General features: G+C 42.7%; 1 protein-coding gene across 1 annotated transcript; it reads right to left on the reverse strand.

Moving 5' to 3' along the window:
* Positions 1-987: 987 nt before the first annotated feature.
* On the reverse strand, positions 988-18,791 carry depdc7a (DEP domain containing 7, paralog a). Its single transcript, XM_061814234.1, has 9 exons — positions 18,548-18,791; positions 11,099-11,558; positions 9,364-9,494; positions 9,072-9,264; positions 7,554-7,774; positions 5,857-5,999; positions 5,595-5,720; positions 3,790-3,868; positions 988-3,709 (listed from the first exon to the last, which is right to left on the reverse strand). The coding sequence occupies exons 2-9, from the start codon at positions 11,548-11,550 to the stop codon at positions 3,486-3,488; spliced, it is 1,569 nt and encodes a 522-aa protein (XP_061670218.1). The 5' UTR covers positions 11,551-11,558; positions 18,548-18,791; the 3' UTR covers positions 988-3,485.
* Positions 18,792-21,447: the final 2,656 nt, after the last annotated feature.

A 21,447-nucleotide genomic window follows, 5' to 3' on the forward strand; every position in this document is an offset into this window, starting at 1 on the left:
GCAAATAAAAACTGAAGTCGCCTCAAATAGGATAATAGCTTCTCCAATTTTAATTTTAGCAATACAAAATTTTCCAGAAGTTTCACAGTCGCCATTCACACTAGGGGGCAGTACACGCCTGTTTTTGGAACGAAGGCCACAGAAAAGAACATGCGGCTGTTGAATCTTTTTTTCCTCTATGCATCTTTCCATCCAGTTTCTAATATTGAAGTCGCGGGTGAGCTGAAGCCAATCCCAGCTGACTTTGGGAAAGAGAGGTTGGGTACACAATTGATGTCCCACTTACAAATTGCGAGCCATTGTGTCAATAAACAACCTTTCAGTCACATATTCTAGGTTATATATTGTAATTTCTTGTGTATAATGCACACCTATGCATAATACCCACAACCAATGTTGACCTCAAAATTAAGGAAAACCCTTCGTTATGTATAATGCATTTTTACATTGCATGATTTTGCATCTATGCATATGATCAAATGCTTTATTTGAACTCATAAAACTTTGTATTCACAGCCCTACTTTTATATAGTAAAAGAGGGGAAAAAAATATTATGTTTGATCACCCCAAATGGAATTTTTGAGATGAGGACCGTTCTTTAAAGAAAACATGTTAGGACCAGGCGAAACATTTTATTTTAATGGAATTCAAATTAAACGGTCAAGCATTTCAGTCAAGTGTTATCTTTTAACAAAACATAACCATAAAGAAATTAATTGGTTGTTTTTCAGTCATCAGTCGTTTCAATAAACAAAAGCAAGATTTCACAAATTCTGCCTGGGTATGGAAACTTTTGACTACAAATACAGTGATGAAAAGTATTTGAACACCCTGGTATATTGCAAGTTCTCCCACTTAGAAATCAGGGAGGGGTCTGCAATTTTCATCGTAGGTGCATGTCCACTGTGAGAGAAATAATCTAAAAAGAAAAATCCAGAAATCACAATGTATGATTTTTCAATGATTTATTTGTGTGATACAGCTGCAAATAAGTATTTGAAAACCTGAGAAAACCAATGTTAATATTTGGTACAGTAGCCTTTGTTTGCAGTTACAGAGGTCAAACATTTTCTGTAGTTGTTCATGATGAAAATTTCAGACCCCTCCATGATTCCTCAGTGGGAGAACTTGCAAGATGTTCAAACGGGTGTTCAAATACTTATTTTCTTCACTGTATTCAGGCATGTGTACCCCTGTCATTGGAATGAAAGTGTAGGATACACTTTTGTCATAACCTTTAGGTGGCGGTGCCATATTAGAATGAAACATCTCGATGTGGCTAGCAAAGTATACAGCGTTTTCAGAACGACTAGATTAGAGGTGCCCAGACTTTTTTTTATTTTTTTTTTTTTTTACCCCAAGATCTATTTTTCAAGCAGCCAGCCGATTGTGAGCTACTGATGGGAGGGATGATGCTCCCAAAGCGTTATGTTGCCTCATCTATTTAAAATACAGAATTAGCTTTTTGTGTATTGTATTGTCTGTGCTTACATCCTGGATCAGGCTGTCCCAAGGTGGAATTTTAAAATTCCATACCATCTCATCCCGCACTTTGTACTTTGGCTTCAGACCAGACCTTTCCCACTCGAAAAGAGAAAAAGTCGTCCAGTTTAACCACTTTTTCTTTGATTATTCACATACTCCGACATTCATTGCATCTTAAAACAACAGCATTTCTTTTTTTAACGTTCTCCATTAATATCGAAAGTAAACATAAGCAGCATGTCTAGCTCGTCTTTGCTCTACGTTGCCCAGACTGTGTTGCTAACTAAAGCTGCGGGCGTGGACGCCGTCATTATAAAACACATTGATGGGCTGCGAGAGTACTGTAACATTTGTAATTATGAGTGTACAACTTTAAGAGCGGGGATGTAAGGTAAAGTATGAAACTTAAGTATTGACTTTTGACAATTTTAGGGGGGAGAAATGTGCATTATGCGTGAGAAATTCTGCTAATTGTCTGGAAATTTCAATAAACACAGTTATAGTAGACGTGTTTACACCGCATCCGATCAATATGGTTCGTATGTGAAATGAGAAAGCTATTATCACCTAGCTAAGCAGCCACTTCCTTTGTAAACAGATCTTACTTTGGAGCCCCGTGTGAAACCCGACCTTGATGACTTAACTGAAGCAAGGGTTTTGCACCTCAGACACCCACAGGGGATGATTTGCATGGATCTCTGACTGTTTACGACACCGCAACATCAGACTTTCAAATTAGCGTCGGAAGCCTTTTTCCAGACACAGCTGGTCTGCATCACATTGTTTATTTGTAACTTTTTTAATTAATTACATAAAGAACTAACATCCATACTTGGCTTTGTCCCGAAAGAGCAACGATCATAAAAATAAATAGGGAAAGTAAACTATCGGCACACAGCTCTTGATCGATTGACTGACCGTGGATTTGGGTAGTTGTGTCGGAATCGTAAAACATTTTGGACCGAAGCGTCCAACTTTGTCCACAGTATACAAAGCAATGTCAACAAAAGGATACTTGAGTCGAACCCGAGCTTGATCCTCAGCAAACTGCTTCTCTTTTTGCTGCCTTCAACCTCAAAAGTTCAACATAATCTGTACTATCCATCCATCTTCTTTGGCGCTTATCCTCACGAGGGTCACGGGCAGTGTTGGAGCCTATCCCAGGTGTCAACGGGCAGGAGGCGACGTACACCCTGAACTGGTTGACGGCCGATCGCAGGGCAAAAATCTGTACTAGTAGTAATTTGTTCAGGTTTCCTATTGGAAATCATCCAAGGCCAAACTAATTTGTCACGGGATCCATAATAATGCAACAAAATGTAACTCTTTAGGTACTTAAAGTTTTCCAGTAACATTTTAACTCCTCACATAATTACAAAGTGAAAGAAAAAGTGAAACACTTTAGATAAGGGCCATGTTTTAGTTCTGGTTTCCCTCGGAGGGCCATTATGACTGTGAAACCATGCAAAACTTTTAACCGCCTCATATTTACAGGTGAAATTTATGAACTAGTTTTTGTAATCATAAATCAAGGGTAATGGGTAATTTTGAACTGTTGTTGATGTTCGGGGCCACAATATAGCCTGCAATATCTCTACATTGTCATTTATGACACGACTGTTTGAAATTTACAGATTTGAACAAAAATCATGGAAGTTGATACTCAATTTGCCCTTCGCGGGGCCACATAGAAACATGCGGCGGGCCAGATCTGGCCCCCGGGCCTTGAGTTTGACACCCGTGCTTCAGACGCTTACTTACTGAAGTCTCTCCCGACATGCCACAATCACAGTTATGGTTTGAATTCCAAGCTTTCTTTTGACTTTTTAAACATATTTTGGTGGTTTTTCATTTGGGTTCAACTATAAATTGTACCACTTTTGGGGCTTTAACCCTGTCCTGCCCCCCCCCAAAAAATAAAAAATTCACAGCTTAATCCATTTCAAATGCACTGTCACAAAGGCCACATATGTTCACTCCATTTCTTTACATTTCACCATTACTGTAGCAACATGTTCATGCTTGATAATTTATCGCTAAAATACTGCACAAAAATGTCCGGGTGGCCTTTGTAAAATTGTGCTAGCAGACGTCGTTTTTCTTTGCCGGGCAGGTTTGGGTTCTCGTGGATTGTCCGCAGTAACGACCACAATTCCTCTTTTGTGTGCGTTTCTGCATCTTCCGAATATGTCTTTGCGTTCTGTCTTGCGCAATACGTTGACCCTGCGTCGAGAAAATAAGAGTAAATATATATTTTGTTTCAATTAAGTCAAATAGATAACAACAGCGTGAAAAGTGCATACCTGTTATTATATCCGGGTCCTTCCCTTTCACGATATTCTTTAACCTGTCGCTGACCATCTTGTGTAGTGAAACTGGAATCTGATGGAGGGAAAATAGTGACTTTAAAGTGCCACTGTCATGAAATGCATGATTTTTAGAATATTAATGAAAAAAAAAGAGAGCCGGTATGGACCGTACCGTTTTTTTCACCACACATGATTTTAACGTATATGGCTTTTTGTCACTCCCACCATGAAAATCCTTTCGAGGGATTTGTTTTGGAGAAGAAGCAGGAAGTGACATTATTTGCAGATGCCCACTTGGGCGTTTTACCTGCGGGAAACCTTTGGTCCTTCATGTTAGCCAAAATGCCGGATCGTTGTATTGCTGGATATTGCTCGAACACTCGGGAGGATGGATTCATTCTTCATACTTTTCAAAAAGACCCAGTTCGTCGTGAAAAATGGAGTGCAAAGGACGAGAGCTTCGTGGGTTCCAAATGACAGGTAGGTGTGTAAACAGCTACTAAATAAAAGGAATAGTTTGGGGGAGCTGGGGGGGGGGGCGTAATCCTCCCAGAATGTAACAAAAGATCCGCGCACGTAAGTCAGGGGTGCTAAATGTGTACCCGTCGGCGCTGAGTACGGCTTCAGACGAGGGGAACGGCTTCGGCCGGGCTGGCTCATACATACTGTCTGGGAGTCTGTTGTTAGTTAGAAGTGATCCGCATATCATCTAAATATGGCTCGAAACGAAAGTATAATATTGCCCCGGTCACTTCACTTGATTGTGTCTGCGGCGGACGTCTTTTGCCCGGGCTGGCACATACATACTGTCTTGGAAGTCTGTTGTTAGTTAAAAGTGAGCCGCATATCATCTAAATGTTGCTCGAAATGATTAGATAGATAGATAGATATAGATAGATAGATAGATAGATAGATAGATAGATAGATAGATAGATAGATAGATAGATAGATAGATAGATAGATAGATAGATAGATAGATAGATAGATAGATAGATAGATAGATAGTAGATAGATAGATAGATAGATAGATAGATAGATAGATAGATAGAAGATAGATAGATAGATAGATAGATAGATAGATAGATAGATAGATAGATCGATCGATCGATCACTTGGATGTCGAATGAGACTTCCGCAACTTTGCGGATGGGCGACATGCTCTCCGGTCATATTTATTTTTCCGTATGGGCATTGAAGTGAATAATGTCATATGTATTTTTCATTACAATATCTATTCTATCCACATACCAAGAGCCATTGTTCTGTCCACCAGCAAAATCCAACGACTACTACTAACCATTACTGTAATTGTCCATTTTGAGTCTGTACCTGTATTTTTGTATTCGAACAACATTGGTAGGGCTGGTCTCCAATGTACTACATTATTACATTACATTATATAAATGTCTGTTCTCATTTGGAATCTTTAATTCTTCAAATATTTTGCGGGGGATTCAATAAACGTGGCCTTTGAACGTTGAATGGAAGAATGAAAGAAGTGAAAGGCACAAACAAAAGCCACATTATTATCTTTCCTTCCGCTGCACCTCCTTACGTAACATTGCCGTTTATTACCTCCTTCCTGTTGGGAAGCTCGTCTTTTTTTTTTTTTTTTATTGTTTTTTTTTTTCAAGGAGAGACAGATGCAATTAGTTTTAAGCTGTTCCTGATGTGCGTCGGAGTTGAAACCGGCGCAAACAGCGGCGCGGTCGACCCCGGCGGCCTCGGAGCTCTCGCTGGGAGCGTGATTGTTATCAAACGCGACATCGCCCGCGCTCGGTGGGGTGCGGAACGCTCACTTTGAACAGATCCCAGTGGTTGTCCATCATAAACAGAACCATCAGGTCCACTTTGCCTTTGGAGAGTCTTTTGCTGTACACGATGGCGCTGGAGAACGACCTCTTCACTGCCATTCGGTTCTCGATCTGGGGCACACGTGCGGGGTCAGTAATTAATAATAACCGTACTCCTGAACTCGTGTTAAAATGGAGCTTATCGAACGATGAGTCGAGACCTGTCGCTTATCCTCATGATCATAGCTACGTAAATATAGGCACACACCTCTTTGTGCAGTTTGATGTCCTGCGTGGTCGCGGCGATGGCCATGAACCTGAGCAGCCGGCGCAGCTCCTCCCGGCAGCGAGAGTCCTGCAGTTTCACACTGAGCTGCAGTGCCTCCAGAGCTTGCTCCAGCTTGCCGTTTACTGACGACACAAACAAAACACAAAAATAATCACGACGTGAAGCAAAAGGAAGCGGAGTGTACACTGCGCTGTCGTGTGGATTTTTAAGGGTTAATTTTTTAAATGGGTTTCTACAATATACAGTGTGGTTGTGGCGCAGCATGCCGGCTCGCACTGAGCTCCAAATTAAGAGTAATTAAGAGAAGAGGAGGGAGAGTCCGACTAAGCAGACAGAAAATGAACCTGGGAGTATAGTTGTACTGTGTGGTTTAGTTGAACCTATTAAATTATTATATATACAGTGGTGAGTTCTCTTTATACATATTGAATGCTGACCCGTGTGTGTGTGTAAAAGAAGCTGTTGTTTGACGGTTTATACTTTCCATGACGTCTATGCTAATTCCTGTTAGCCCATCTATGGCATTTCCATTATATGTTAGCATTCGGCTAGCAGGTGTTGAACATTTTGGTGTTTAAATGAACAATGTTCCATCCCTTGTAGTGCTGGTTAGTGTGTGATAATGTGATTGTTTACTCTATGGTGTTCTGCATTTTATGTTAACATTTAGTTAGTGGACTTTCATTATAATAATAATAATAATAATTAAAAAATGCATTATACTTGTATAGCACTTTTCTGGGGACTTTAAGGAGCTTTACAACTTCACACATTATTCATTCACTCCTCCGTCACATCCTGGTGGTTATAAGCTACTTGTCGTGGGGCAGTCTGACGGTTGCAGGGTGTATTCTTGCACTCTGCGCCATGCTGCCCACAAATATATAGTTTGGATGAACATTCCGGAGTTTAAATACACCCTATCTACATTAATTTACGGCCTACGAGCCGCGACTTTTTTCCACACGCTTTCAACCCTGCGGTTTATGCGGTGATGCGGCTAATTTGTGCATTTTTTTCTGAGGGTCGCAAGGGGGGACTCAAGCGGAAAAGGTAAGAATGAGACCGGTGGAATATATGTGGCAAGGAAGTGACTTTTACCAACCCTGTTACCGCTGTGCTAGTGTTAGCAGTGTGCTAGAGTGTTGCTGCTGTGTTACTGCCGCGTCTCAGTGATATTTACCGGTAAGTTTTATTTTAACCGGGCCTGTTAGCGTTGGCGCTAGCTTTAAATTCTTTGTGTACTGTCTTTCTTTGTAAATATCTCGTGTTCCAATGTGGGCACTTTCGCGTATGTATGTATGGTATTTCCTTTACAAATGTACTCGGTAAGGCTTGTAACCAGGTCCGCTCTGGAGGCCAGGAATTACGGTAATTCTCTTATGTGTCCCTTTTATACTACACTACAACTGTGATTTACAACTTGAAGCATCCACACTTTACCTCTTATTTGGAGAACTGCGTGGGCGAGAGTAACTCAGGAGTACTAAAGTAATCCTCATATTAGTACTAGTAATAGAACTACTATTCCTACTGTATTTTATAAAGTTTAAATATGGTTAAAGGATGTGAGAGGGGGGAAAAGTGTTCCCTATTTTTGAATTCTCGCGGTTGGGTCCGGAACGTATTTGCGGTGTTGAACGGGAATTCACGGTATTTTAAGAAAGTCTCCTCACCGAGAAGCTCCGAGATGCCCGAGTGGATGTCGAACACGTGGTTGCAGAGAAGAGGCGGCTGGTCAGCTTGCGTGTAATGCTTAGTCAGGACTTGGTAGAGCAGCCTCTTACACTCAGTCAGGTTGTTGGTGCAGCCAGCCAGACCTTTGCTCACCTCCGCCACTTGATCGTCAGGGAGGAACTCCAGACAGTCCATGGCACCGGACATCCATTCATCTGCCCTGAAGGGAGGAGGAAGCAGTTGGTATTTGAAATAAACACAACCATGTGATGTAAGCAGGAGGTTTGAAGAGCCACGCAATATCTGTAGCAAACGTGAAGATCTTCGAGCTTTGTGTAGCTTCATAACATCCGCAGAATAATTGAAATACTGCAATAGCACTATCAAACCATGCAGTATGGGAATAAAGAAATGGAATCCACATCACTCCTGAGAATGATTCTACAATTTCCCTGTAAGGGGGACAAAGGCACAACTCGGGCTGTGGTCTGTTGGTCAGGAAATCCAGTACCCAGTCCCCCCAGTGATGGATGGGCTCACCCTAGACCGAGAGTATCCACCGGGCTCTGTGGGATGATGGTGTTGATGCCAGAGGTGAAATCCAAGAAGGAATGTTGTGTGGGCCACGACTGGGACAGTCTCATCAGTGGAGCAGTTCTTGTAGGCGTGCTATTGTTGGTGCAAAATGACATCAATGCAGTTTTTGATCAGTGTCTCAAAGCACTTATTGACGATCGCAGTGAAGGCTACTGGACGATCGTCATCCAGACTTATTACTGTGGAGGTCTTGGGAATGGGGATGATGGAGGCGGTTGGAACAGAGACCAGTAGGAGCGAGGTGTTCAACGTGTCTGTTAGCCAGCTGGTGGGTAGTCTTGCAGTACCTACATCTTGGAATGTTGTCGGGACCCACGGCCTTGTAGGGGTTAATCTTGTGCAGGGCCTTCTTCACTTCTGCTTTGGTTAAGTCGAGTGACTTTGGGTGGTGGTGTGACTCTGGTGCTGACCCTGGAGGTGACATTGTTGGGGTCCTCCAAGCCGCCAAAGAACTGCTTGATGGCATCAGGAAGGGAAGGGTCTTATGGATACTGTGCGTCCTTGTTGTTGTCACTTGAGATGCACTTTATGCTGCATGCTGTTGATTTCCAAGAGTCACTGGAAGTGAAGTGGCCCTTGATTATTTTTTTTTTCACCCTCCTGATGCCTGCGGCCAGCAGTCTTCTTGTTGCCCTGAGTGCTGATCCGTCGTGTCCCCTGAAAACAGCATCCCAAGCCTTCAGCAGCGCTTTCATCACTGCATTTAGCCAGTGATTCTGTTTGGGGTCCACAGTAATCGTCTTGGCAGTAGAAACATCATTAGCAGATTTACAGATAAGGCCCTGGAGGAACGAGGTGTTTTCCTGTACTACTTCTTTCTACTATTCTTCAACTTCTAGGTCAGTCTTGGTACTATGGAGAGATATTATAAAACACACATTTTAAGAGCTGGAAGCATTTTAAGAGCTGTAACCACTTACTGTGCCTCACTGAAGGCCTTAAGCACTTCTCTGTCCAAGTAGCTCGATGTCAGCAGCAGATCTGAGTCACTGTCCGCGGCCTGCAGAGAAGTCCGCGAGCCATCCTTCCCCTCCAGTAAGTTCTCCAGCAGCGGGAGTTCAATCAACTGCAGAAGCCTGCACACGGCCTGCTGATGCCACACCTCGGCCACCACTGCAGGGGAGACCGGTTGGAAGGTTACAAAGGTCGGCGGTGATCACGTCGTGTCGTTTGCGACCGTTTGTGCCATTTGTCGTGTCGCCGGCTACTCACGCTCCCGCGAGAGGCCCAAGTTGATCATTTGAGGCGTGACGGCCGAGCTCGGGTTGATATTTCTCAGCATGTCCTCCACTGATTTGCCTATTCTTACAGGGGAGTGAGTGGAGTACGTCGGTACCTCTTGTCTGGAGGGTTACATGGTGGCAATCAGACAGGGGTGGGGGAGTGGACAAGAGGACTGATGAGAACAAATTTGTGGCTTCAAATGCTTGTAAACTCGTCATTTCAGTCACGATTTTTGGATTGCGGTTATTTCGTTACAATGGGACAAAACACAACACGTGCTAAGCGGTTTATGATCAATGAACATATTTTTGTTTCACAATATTTCCGCTAAGACCTGATTTGACCAATGCTGTCAGTACTTAAAGCAAAATCAAACAAATATTTTTTTGTATGTTGTGGTATTTTGTTACTAACTAGACAACATTCAGTACAAAATGTATGAGGAGCTATCCATCCTTCCACTTTCTAGACTGCTTATCCTCACTGGGGTCGCAGATGTGATGGAGCCTATCAAAGCTAACTGTGGGCAGGAGGGAGTGTACGGCCTGAGCTGGTTGTCAGCCAATCATAGAGCAGATAAACTAACAACCATTCAGACCTACAGACAATTTAGAGTCTTCAATCAACTTACAGGGCGTGTGGGAAAAACCCAGAGTACCCAGAGAAAACCCACACAGGCACAGGGAGGACATGCAAACTCTACACTGGGGAGTCCGGATTTGAACCTGGGTCCTCAAAACCGTGAGGTGGAAGTGCAAACCAGTTACCCACGATGCCACTAAAAGGAGCTACATAAAAGTGAAATGCAGTCGAAGCCAGAAGTTTACATACCCTGCAAAAACACACATTCATTTTCTGTCTTACTGTCGGAAGTCAAATCAGACTAAACCTCTCCTGTTTCAGGTCAGCCAGGATTGCCAAAATTATACAGTACAGTAATGGCTTGAATCTTGGTAAGTGGCCTTTCAGCCCACGTCAGTGCAGGACCCGTTTCACTGTGGAGAATGACAGCATCAAACATCTTCACAAGGTCTTTCGCTTTTGTTCTGGGGTTGATCTCCACATTTCGGATCAAAACACATTCATCTCTGGGACACAAAGCCTGTCTCCTTCCTGAGCGCTGTGATGGGTGGACATTCCCATGATGTCTATACTTGTGTATACGTGTTTGAACAAATGAACATGGCACGTTCAAGCATCTGGAAATTGCACCCAAGGATGAGCCAGACTTGTGGAGCGCCACGATTCTTTCTCTGATTTCCTGACTGTTTTTTTTTTTTGATATATATTTTCTCATAATTTCAAATGAGAAAGCAGAGTGAAATGTGGCCTTAATTAAATTTTAGGTGTGCAATCAATTACCTCACATGTTGTCAGTTAACCTATGAGTAGCTTCCAAAGCCATGACATCATCTGTACTTCCCCGTGTTCTTTAAAGACTTTGTAATATTTGTCCAGGTAAACCTTTGGCCTCTAAGAAAAAAATATTGAATTCCCCAAGAAATTCTCTCATTATTGTAACATTTTGCAAAATTAAATAATTTTGCTGATCCTGACTGACCTGTTCAGTCTTATTTGACGTCAGACTGTGAGACAAAAAATGAAATGTGTTTTTGCAGTGTATAAAAACTTCTGGCTTCAATTGCATAGAATAGTACTGTATATTAAATTTCCAAATACACACTGCAGCTCCAAAATGAGAGTTTAAGTAATGTGTTACTACCTTTCACACAATAGACTGTAGCTGTTCTTGTTCCTGTTCATGCCTGGAGAGTCATAGCCACTCTCTATGGTCCCCGTGGATTTGGACTTGGTATTGTTCAGCGGTGACAAGCCCGTCTCCGGGCTCGTGAACCTATACAAACTACAGCTGCTGTCCTCGAACGTGGCCCGCTTCTTTTCCTTCCCAAACACTTTAACGCCCACCGGCTCAAAGACCTTCGAGTCCATCAGGGCTTGACAAAGTCGGACGGCCTTCTTGCGAGGGACGGCGTCGTCGCCGAAGAAGCGGTTCAAGGTGATGTGCGCCAAAACGACATCCACGGCCTCCGATCCCAGGAAGCAGTCCTGGTACGATTTGAGATTGTGCCGCCGGCGCTTGACCTCCACGTGGGTGTGGAGGTTGGAGATAATGCTGCTCCAGATTTGGGTGGCCCGGAATGGCTTCCCAGCCATGCCTCCTTCTGATGGACGGAAGACAGGAGAGTTCAAATTTTATGTAAGTAAATTATTGTATCAATAATATCAAAATGTATCCACCAATGACCACCTTTAAAAAAAAAAAAAATACCCGATCCTCCGCATAGACCATCATTACAGTACAGTAGGCCCAAAAAAGATTTTGTTGAACCAATCCAGTTTGACGCTTAAAACTGTCCTTAAATAATAATGTATTGAACGGTATATGGCGGCACGGTGGATCAGCTCGTAAAGCGTTGGCCTCACAGTTCTGAGGTTTCAATCCCTGACCCGCCTGTGTGGAGTTGGCATGTTCTCCCCGTGCCTGTGTGGGTTTCCTCCCACATCCCAAAAACATGCAAAATTAATTGGACACTCTAAATTGCCCCAAGGTGGAATTGTGTGATTGCTGTTTGTCTCCATGTGCCCTGCGATTGGCTGGCAACCAGTTCAGGGTGTACCCCGCCTCCTGCCCGTTGACAGCTGGGATAGGCTGCAGCACTCCCCGCAACCCTCGTGAGGATAAGCGGCAAAGAAAATGGATGAATAGATGGATGAACAGGAAATGTCCGTAAAAAAATACTGAAATGTTTAAAAAAATATTTCTAAATGATTGAATGCAAGGGTCCACTGTAATTGAAAACAATGTCGGTCTCGAAGGATGAAAAAAAAAAAAAAAACAATGCACGTACTGTTAAGACCTCCCTTACAAGAGATGTCCTAAAACTGTATTCCACTATGTGTGTGGTCTTTGTTGCTGCTAACACATGCCCCAGACTGGACTGTGGCTCAAATAGACCCCGTGCAGTTAAACTTCACCTGCTTTAGTTTAAAACGGCAAACCCTGAACTGGGTTGCGTTGCCATGTTGCCAGAACTGTAAACAAGACAGCGGTGTCCGCCATTTTTCAATGTGATACATGTGAAGCCGTAGTACAGAAGTGATGAGTCGACCAAAGCTCTATACTCTGAATCAGGGTTTCACAACCTATATTGAGCCGAGGCACTAGGGGTGAAACGATTAATCGAATAACTTGATTGATTCATAGGGGTCATTCTTCCACATCGACTAATGTTACTGAAGACACATGCACGCCATGTAGAAATAAGTCAGCACGCTTGGAGCAGGCCAGGGAGGAAGCAATGTGTAAAAGACAAAGAATGTCCAAGGTTTGGGATTTATTTTTTTTTTTAATTATACAGTGCAACTTGGCTACTGCAAAGCAAAACTAGGTGATAACAGCATGTTTACAATTGCCAACTCAAGGTGACTAATGGAGCCCGTGCACCTACGTCACTGAAATCACATGACTGGCCATATTGACGGTCAAACAAAGCATTTTCAATACTAAGTCGGTTGGAGACGACACGAAAATATGTCTCCCAGAGGTTTGCCCGACACCGTTAAACATTTAGAAGGTGATAATAAATGAAGGTACGTGGAAAAATGAGAGACACTTGGCATAGAGGACCCATATTTAATGCCGAAGTCGATGTTTTCGCCGATAAGAAAGTGGAATGTTAACCCATTTCCCCCTGTCTTGGACAACTGGATCTACACGTGGATCTGGTGAGTAAGTTGTCGAGATTTACACGGAGGAGTTTGAAAGCGTAGAAAAGTCTGGACACATACAAATATTTCGTTGCTGGATCTGTTCTCAATCAAGAATAAATCCCACATAGCGATGGAGCCATTCAGATTTTTTCAATACAAATACCAATATTTAAATAAATGACCCCTGGTTTTACACAGACTCGCATTCATTAACTATGATTGGAAACAAAAAAAGACAGCGAGTCAGCTCCTCCGTACATGGAAGCATGTTCGGGCCACATGTTAAACTTTGGTAAACTGCTCTGTGACAGACTTTTTTTTAAATATGCATTGTTCTCAAATGAGTCCAATGCGTATTTAAAAAAAAAAAACACGTTAACCTACATTAGCCTCTCCACGACAGACCGTGTATTTTATTTTTTTAAATACACATTGGACTCATTTGAGAACAATGCATATTTAACAAAAAAAAAGTCTTTCACGGAGAGGTCTACCGAAGTTTAACATATGGCCGCAACACGCTTCCGTGTACGTTAGAGATGTCTCCCTGTAATTTTTTTTAAATGCATTGTTCTCAAATGAGCCAACTTGGCATTATAAATATCCATCCATCCATCCATTCATCCATCCATTTTCTTTGCCACTTATCCTCACGAGGGACGCGGGAAGTGCTGGAGCCTATCCCAGCTGTGAACGAGCAGGAGGTGGTGTACGCCATGAGCTGGTTGCCAGCCAATCGCAGGGCAGATAGAGACGAACAGCCGCACTCACAATCACACCTAGTGGCAATTTAGAGTGTCCAATTAATGTCGCATGTTTTTGGGATGTCTGAGGAAACCAGAGTGCCCAGAGAAAACCCACGCAGGCACGGGGAGAACACACAAACTCCACACGGGGAGGGCCGGGATTGAACCCGAGTCCTCAGAACTGTGAGGCCAATGCTTTCCAGCTGAGTCACTGTGCCACCAAATCACAAACTAGTTGAAACCAAATACACTGCCCAGTACTGCACTCCATTTGGCCTCAACAATCAATTCCACAAAATCGAGATGATTCTTAACAATCAACTAATCAACATGTGAATTTTTATCCACTGTGAAACTACTGAACCGTAATCCTGGGTAACATGGTCTAGCATGGTCTAAAAATGGGTAACATGGTCTAACACCCCCTCTTACCGCCAGTCTAAATGGTCTGTGGTTGTGCTTTCACTCTATTGTCTGAAACCGTTGCATTGGTCATCGCAAGAAAGCAGGAGCGTCTCTACATGAGATGACAGCGTAGCGTTTATGTCGCCACAGGGTGCATCTTAAGGCAGCGGAACAAATGTTAGAGGATGGGGGTGGTCAGCGACTTAGGGCCATAGATCACTGTCCTTGACGGCGGCACCTACGCTCTGTGTTATGACAACACAACATGACAAATGCTATCGTGAGCCACCTGCGACGACAAGAAGAAAGCAGATGTTTGGAGAGCAAGTGAATGCAAAGAGGACAAGATAGAAATAAAGAGGGACCCTGAAGATAACGAGAGTTAAGGTGATGTGTTATTTCATTGCAGCTCTTTGCTCTGTGGAACTCGGCCACCGGGGGGCAGTACAATACAGTCATGAAGACACAAACGAAGGACTGTTCCAAATCTATTATATCTGATTCAGCTGCAGTAATGTTCGTCTTTTTTTTTTTTTTTGCAGAGGATAAAGAATATATGGCTGTGACTGTGAGCATTATTCTGTTGTCTACACGTGTTGCGCCATTGCTTGTGTTCAAATATTTGTTCCCTCGAGCTTTATATCATTACCACATAAATGCTATTCGTTAGCCCATCTACGGTGTTACCCACGATGCATTAGCATTAAGCTACAGTACTTGAAATGGTTGTAAAAATACACCAGCAGTTCTTATTGTCACATGTTTAGTTTGACAGTAACCAACTGGGAGTGGCATTAAATTGATGTGAAGTGTGTTGGGTTGACTTCACCGTAATCGCAAACATTTAACACGCAAAACTTTGGTCTAACGACAGCTCGTATCTCCATAAACATTTAAATCTGGCCACTCATATCTCAAGGAACCACAAAAACAAACATTCATACGTACAGTAGACAGCTAGATGATAATAATTTAAGACAATTGTGCAAAAGAAAAGTCAAGTGAATATAGTACGTATACATGATTGCGGCGGCAGCTGGTAAAGCGTTGGCCTCACAGTTCTGAGGATCCGGGTTCGATCCCAGCCCCGCCTGTGCGGAGTTTACGTGTTTCCTCCCACATACCCAAAAAACATGCAACATTAATTGGACACTCTAAATGGCCCCAAGGTGTGATTATGAGTGCAATTGTTTGTCTTTATGTGCCCTGAGATTGATTGGCAACCAGTTCAGGGTGTACCCCGCCTCCTGCCCATTCACAGCTGGTATAGGCTCCAGCACTCCCTGTCGCCCTCGTGAGGATAAGCGGCAATGAAAATGGATGGATATATGATTGCAAGAATCAAACGTCTTAATGTTATCAGATTAAAATGCTTTCAATTAGAAGGTAGAGCCATCTGGATAATCCACAGGACTCCCCGGATTACTAATTACGCCACAAATCCAGATCTGATCAATGTCCATTAGCCCTTGTTAAAGACTTAAAAAGATAGAAAAGAGTGTCGGGAGTGGTGGGGTGCTGGGGAATGGGGGCGGGGGGGAGGTCACGCGCGGGTCAAAACAATCCAGGGAACCCCAGCCGGGCTCTGCCACTTCTTGTTGCTCACGCAGGACTAAAACTTTTGAAAGCAGTCAGTTCAAGTAATCGCGGGTGCTGTACGGCTTTAGGAGCACGGCAATGTTTGCACACAGCAGCGACGGTAAATAATTGCAGAGGGAGACAATTGCCAACAACACAAGAGGCCTTTTTTCCCCCGAGTGAATATCACAGTACCAAGATCATCATCATCATCATAATCGTTATATTTTACCTGCGGAGAATAGTGGAGCGCAGCCGCAGCGAGCACATTGGGCGGCATCAAGCCATTAACAGCCGGTGTGCAGATAATCTTCATTCCTTCGGCGTGCAACAACAAGTGAGATTAAGCTGCCAGAGCAAACTGCGGACTCGCTGCCATTGGCTCGCTTGCATTTGAAGCCTCGCATCAGGAGCGGCTGTGGAAAGCCACTTTCACCTCGTGTCGCCTATGAGCTTTTTTTTTAAAACTTATTTTAAACCTCAGATACCCAAATTTAAAAACGCACCAGTGTCAAACTCAAGGCCCGTGGGCCAGATCCAGCCCGCCGCATGATTTTATACAACCCGCGAAGGCAAATCCTGTATATCAACTCTGACGATTTTTGTGATGATCTGGAACAAAATTTCAAATTGCCATATCGTAAATGATAATGTTGAGATATTGCAAGCATTTTGTGTTATCAAACAAGAACAATTGTTGAAAAACCCATTACGCCGGATTTCTGATTCAAAACTAGTTCATAGAGTTCATCTGTAAATATCACGAGGCAAAAGATTTTCACGGATTCACAGTCATAACGGCCCTCAGACGGGAATCGTAACTACGATGTGGCCCGTGACAAAAATGAGTTTGACTCCTCTGTAATAACGTGTCACACAACAGCAGTACAGCTCAGTTTAAGAGAACGCGTTACAATACAGATACACAAATATATTTTAAATACCCAATTAGTAACACACCGCATAATACCGAAGGTGGGCCAAATGGTATCTATTTATAATTTGTAGGGTTAGGCAATGCAAGACATTAATTTTATTGGACAATTATTACAGCATACTGGTCGTACAGTCAGGTGAAAGGCTGATATTTACTTTTTTAATGTCAATAAAAAGAAATAATTGGATGAATGGATATTAACAGCATACTGTATTAGCACATTTCATCGTTAATCACTTTTTATATCTTTCATAAGTGCACCCTTATAAGTAATACCATGACTAATATCATAATTGTAAAAGTTCATCCATCATAAATCAGATGTCTCCAATACTAAATTTAAGATTTACATGATCTGAAATTCATTTCCAAGCTCTGAACATGAACCACAAACTGAGCAAACGCTATAAAGTACGCATTAGTGTCACCATAAATCAATTGGACCTGCAAAAAGATCCAACAAATGACTACTACGGTGCCTCATTGTTTAAGGAATTTAAATAATCTCCTTCAGGTGTGTGCACTTTGGCCACTTGGAAGAAGCATAAATAATCTATATATTGATATGTATCAGGATACCCACGACGCCACAATAAGATGCATTAGCTGTTTTTTGTGGAGGATAAAAACTGTACAGTACGCATATCTACATGTGTTGATCCACCTTTTGTGTTCAAACAATTATAATAGTCCATCCATCTCTTTTCTGAGTCGGTTATCCTCACAAGGGTCGCAGGAGGGCTGGAGCTAATCCTAGCTGTCATGGGGCAGTAATAATCCGTCAATCCATTTCCATTGCCGCTTATCCTCACGAGGGTCACGGGGGTGCCGGAGCCTATCCCAGCTGTCAACTGGCAGGAGGTGGGGGTACACCCTGAACTGGTTGCCAGCCAATCGTAGGGCACGTGGAGACAAACAACCGCACTCACAATCACACCTGGGGCAATTCAGAGTGTCCAATTAATGTTGCATGTTTTTGGGATGTGGGAGGAAACCAGAGTGCCCGGAGAAAAACCACGCAGGCACGGGGAGAACATGCAAACTCCACACAGGCAGGACAGGGATCGAACCCAGGTCCTCAGAACTGTGATGCCGGCCAACACTTTTCCGGCTGACCCACCGTGCTGCCGGCAATTATAATAATAATAATAATAAAAATAATAATGCTTTTGGAGTTAGAGCACACTGAAGATGCTGGTAGTTATTATCCCATCTGTGGCATTTTGCGTTGGTTGTTAGCATTAAATTTAGGGGACTCTTCTAGGGCGAAGCTATGTAGTTCTTTTAAAAACAACATGTAATTCTCTTTTTTTTCAAGTTTACTAAACTTCAAATGGGGGTGACATTGAGCTTGAAGACTCAGATCTGAAGAATCGTTCAATGTCTGCCAAACTGCTGCTCGTCGTGAACTGAAATCTCAGCAAAAACTCATCCGGGAAACGATTCGTCTCATGAAAAACGGGTCAGTTCGGTCAGTCGTATCTCAAGGCACCACTGTCACTACAGAAGCGGCTCTAATCAAGGTCCAATATCTATCTAATATAAAAACTGCTACTACCTCTAAACAACCCGATCTGATTCCTTCACATTATAATTATGATTTTTATTATATTCCATCAACCATTGCGCAAACACGTAACCACACGGCATTCGTCACCCTCACAGCCCACTTGGAATGACCAAGCTCAGGTGAGCAACGAAAATGCCTTGTTGCAGCAGACATCATGGTAAGAGCACTTTTCATATATCATAAATGCCAATAGAGAGCGTTTACCTTCTTCTATTCGACGCACGCACAGTCGCTCCGGTGACAGCGAGAAGCCATGCACGCCTCGCGCTCAGCAAAAGTGACGTCGGCAACCTCTTGGAAAAGTCCACCCCCGGACGCTCAGTCCTCCCCCATTTATTAATTATTCATGAGGATATCACGGAGAGTTTGAACGTGAGCGGCAGCAGCCACTGACCTAAAATAATAATAATAAAAGACTTGATAGTGGATAAAAATCTAGCGGTATGTCGATTGGTTGAAGACAGTTGACCGCCATCTTGGTACTCCCTAAACATGTGGAGAGCATGGTTAACAGGTTGGATTATGGTGGGGTTTTTCTCAAAATTTGGCATGTAGAATTAAAACTGGTCGTATGAGCGTGACATTTTTTTCAGTTCTGGTATTATGAAGTCTAAATGCAACTGGCTTCATGTTTATTGGAGTCCGAGGACATGGAAGACCGTGAGAGCGTATCATGGGCTGCCACAGGTAAAAACATAAAACATCATAGATAACACAGATAAGGGATCAACTCATAACTCATAGGAGAGGTGAGACAACCAATATCTACATGAAGGATTTTTAATTCGACTTGGCAAGCCAAAAAAGGCGAAGTGCAAAGGAAAGACATAACACCGTGACTACCAAGAAAGGTTGCATTTTACCTAGGGCCCGATTTCCGTGACATATTAGCTTTTCCCAAAATACACTGTGAAACACGATTCATCATAACATAGCAAAAAAATGAGCATTTTTGGGGTCATAAAAACAGTAAATTTTAAGTCATTTAGTTCGATAAAGTTTTGGAAAAAAATGACTCGCAATGGGAAAATACATGCTTAACGTATTGTTCATTTGTGGTCTCTGCGACGTCCTATTTCAGACAGAAAATGGAAACTTTTCTCCTCGCATTTCAAAATCATGTTCACTTTAAAGAGTTCTGTATTATGAAAGTCATCAAAAATTTCACAGAAATGTGTTTTCTTGCTTATCCACTGAGGAAGTTTGGTAAAATAGTTACATCGCTTTTTCACCAAAACCGTCGGCTTATAAAGGTGAAGCAGAGAGTCAACACTGAACAACAACAACTGTAAATAAAACTTTGTTCAAGCGAATTAAGCTCATTGGAAAATATATATATTTTTTTAAAACAAACTTTAACAGTGTCAAAGTAAATCTTTCTAATTTAACTGTGGAATGTTTTCTCACAGCCACGAAACTGGCGATTAACGACCTGTTTTCAGACTTTCAAGATGGCGGATGGCGATTTCAGTTTTGGTGGCCAATGAGCCATGCAGTCTTTTTTTTTTCTTCAGCTCAGTGGCCACAGCAAATAAAACTACACGAAAGGTTCATCGACCGAACGATATAGAACTAGGAGTAGTAGTCGTAGTAGTAGTAGAAGAAGAACACGCTTAATTCACAGTGAAGCTATTTTTTGTAAGATTTTCATTGCCCAAAACCCACACACGTGTCTCATATTTTGATTACCGTTTTTTTACAAGGGGGTCAAAATTAGGACTGTCACAATTGGATATTTTTGGAATCAATTATTCTATCAAGTATTCAATTGAATAATAGAATAATTTCGTCCAAATTTATTTTGCATTAAGGTTGACTGTCAAATCATTTTTCCCTAATTGGTGTTTATAAGCCATTATTGTTGTTTATTTCACATTGTTCAACGATCAATCAACCAAATAACAATTAAGCGATATCATAGCAGAAGTAATGATGTACTCTTTAACCATTTTAATACATAGCTACATTTTCAGTACCAATTCACGCAAAGGGCTACCACCAGTATTACTACTGCAAAATGTACCTTAAAAAAATGGACAAAATACATTTTGCTGCAATTTGTAATACTGTATTTCAATATTTTAATCACTCCAGGTGCGGCCCAGTGACGTGCGTCTTGTGTCGTAAGTAATCCGACAATGGAAAAAGAAAAAAAAACTGTTTAGTGACATATTGTGAACAACTGAGTGTTGCTTATTAAGTGAGAATGCGACTCGAGTAGAACACACAAGCAGTCGAGGCCCAACAAGGGAAGGTCAAACCGGTTTGTTCACTGACTTTAATGTGATAAAAATGTTGTTGCACTTGAGGCCACGAGAGCAGGACGGCAGGAGATCCCCCAAATGTGGTTTTTGTAATCCTTGGTGAACACAAGGACACAAAAGTTCAAGTCGGAAAGAGCACAGTTGAAACTTTTACTTTGCACGTCCTTAAAGGGGAAATCCGCTGGTTTGCATGAACGATGTATCCAATAGGTCATCTAATATGTAGTCTATCTTGACAATGTGATGTTAAATCCTCTCTCATTTAATAGCGTTTTGAGAAGATTTTTATTGACGATTACGAATTTTCAGGGGAGCCGCCATTTTAGCGAGTCACATGACCTACTTGGGCGCATGTGACGTGTTACGTGCCGCAACAAAGGCTCGGTTACACGGGACACCATTTATGCCCAGTGCTGATTTCTCGGATTTGTCCTCATCTGATGAAGAAATAGCAGTATCGGTTGATCAGGAAGACGGAGGAATACTTCCATACTGATTTGAACCTGTGGCTGTAAATGTTGAATGCTTGCATGGTTCTTCGGGCAAAATGACACAGAGTCTGACTACCAGGAGGCCTACGCACGACATAAGTGCGTAAACAAAGGCCCACGGGAGCTCCGGGCCGGCAGCCACGGATGGTTCTTCGGACGGGAATGACACGGAGTCTGACGAGCGAGCTCCAGCGGCGGGCTGCGAGCCGGGCTTCCAGGCGGCGAAGGCCTTTAGCCGAGCTTTGGTGGTGGCGGAGGCCTTTAGCCGAGCTTCAGCATCCGAGGCTAACAGACTCTGCGGCCTGGAAGCTCGGCTCGTGTCCCGCCGCCGCTCGGTTCGTTAGTCCCG

This window comes from Syngnathoides biaculeatus, chromosome 3, assembly GCF_019802595.1.
Source record: "Syngnathoides biaculeatus isolate LvHL_M chromosome 3, ASM1980259v1, whole genome shotgun sequence".
Classification (NCBI taxonomy): domain Eukaryota; kingdom Metazoa; phylum Chordata; class Actinopteri; order Syngnathiformes; family Syngnathidae; genus Syngnathoides; species Syngnathoides biaculeatus.

Coding starts and splice junctions, on each gene's coding strand:
- depdc7a (XM_061814234.1), bottom strand. CDS start 11,550: ATGGCTGGGAAGCCATTCCGGGCCACCCAAATCTGGAGCAGCATTATC. Junction 6,000..7,553: donor GGGCATCTCGGAGCTTCTCG/GTGAGGAGACTT, acceptor TTGTGTCGTCAG/TAAACGGCAAGCTGGAGCAA. Junction 3,869..5,594: donor ACCACTGGGATCTGTTCAAA/GTGAGCGTTCCG, acceptor TCCCTCCATCAG/ATTCCAGTTTCACTACACAA.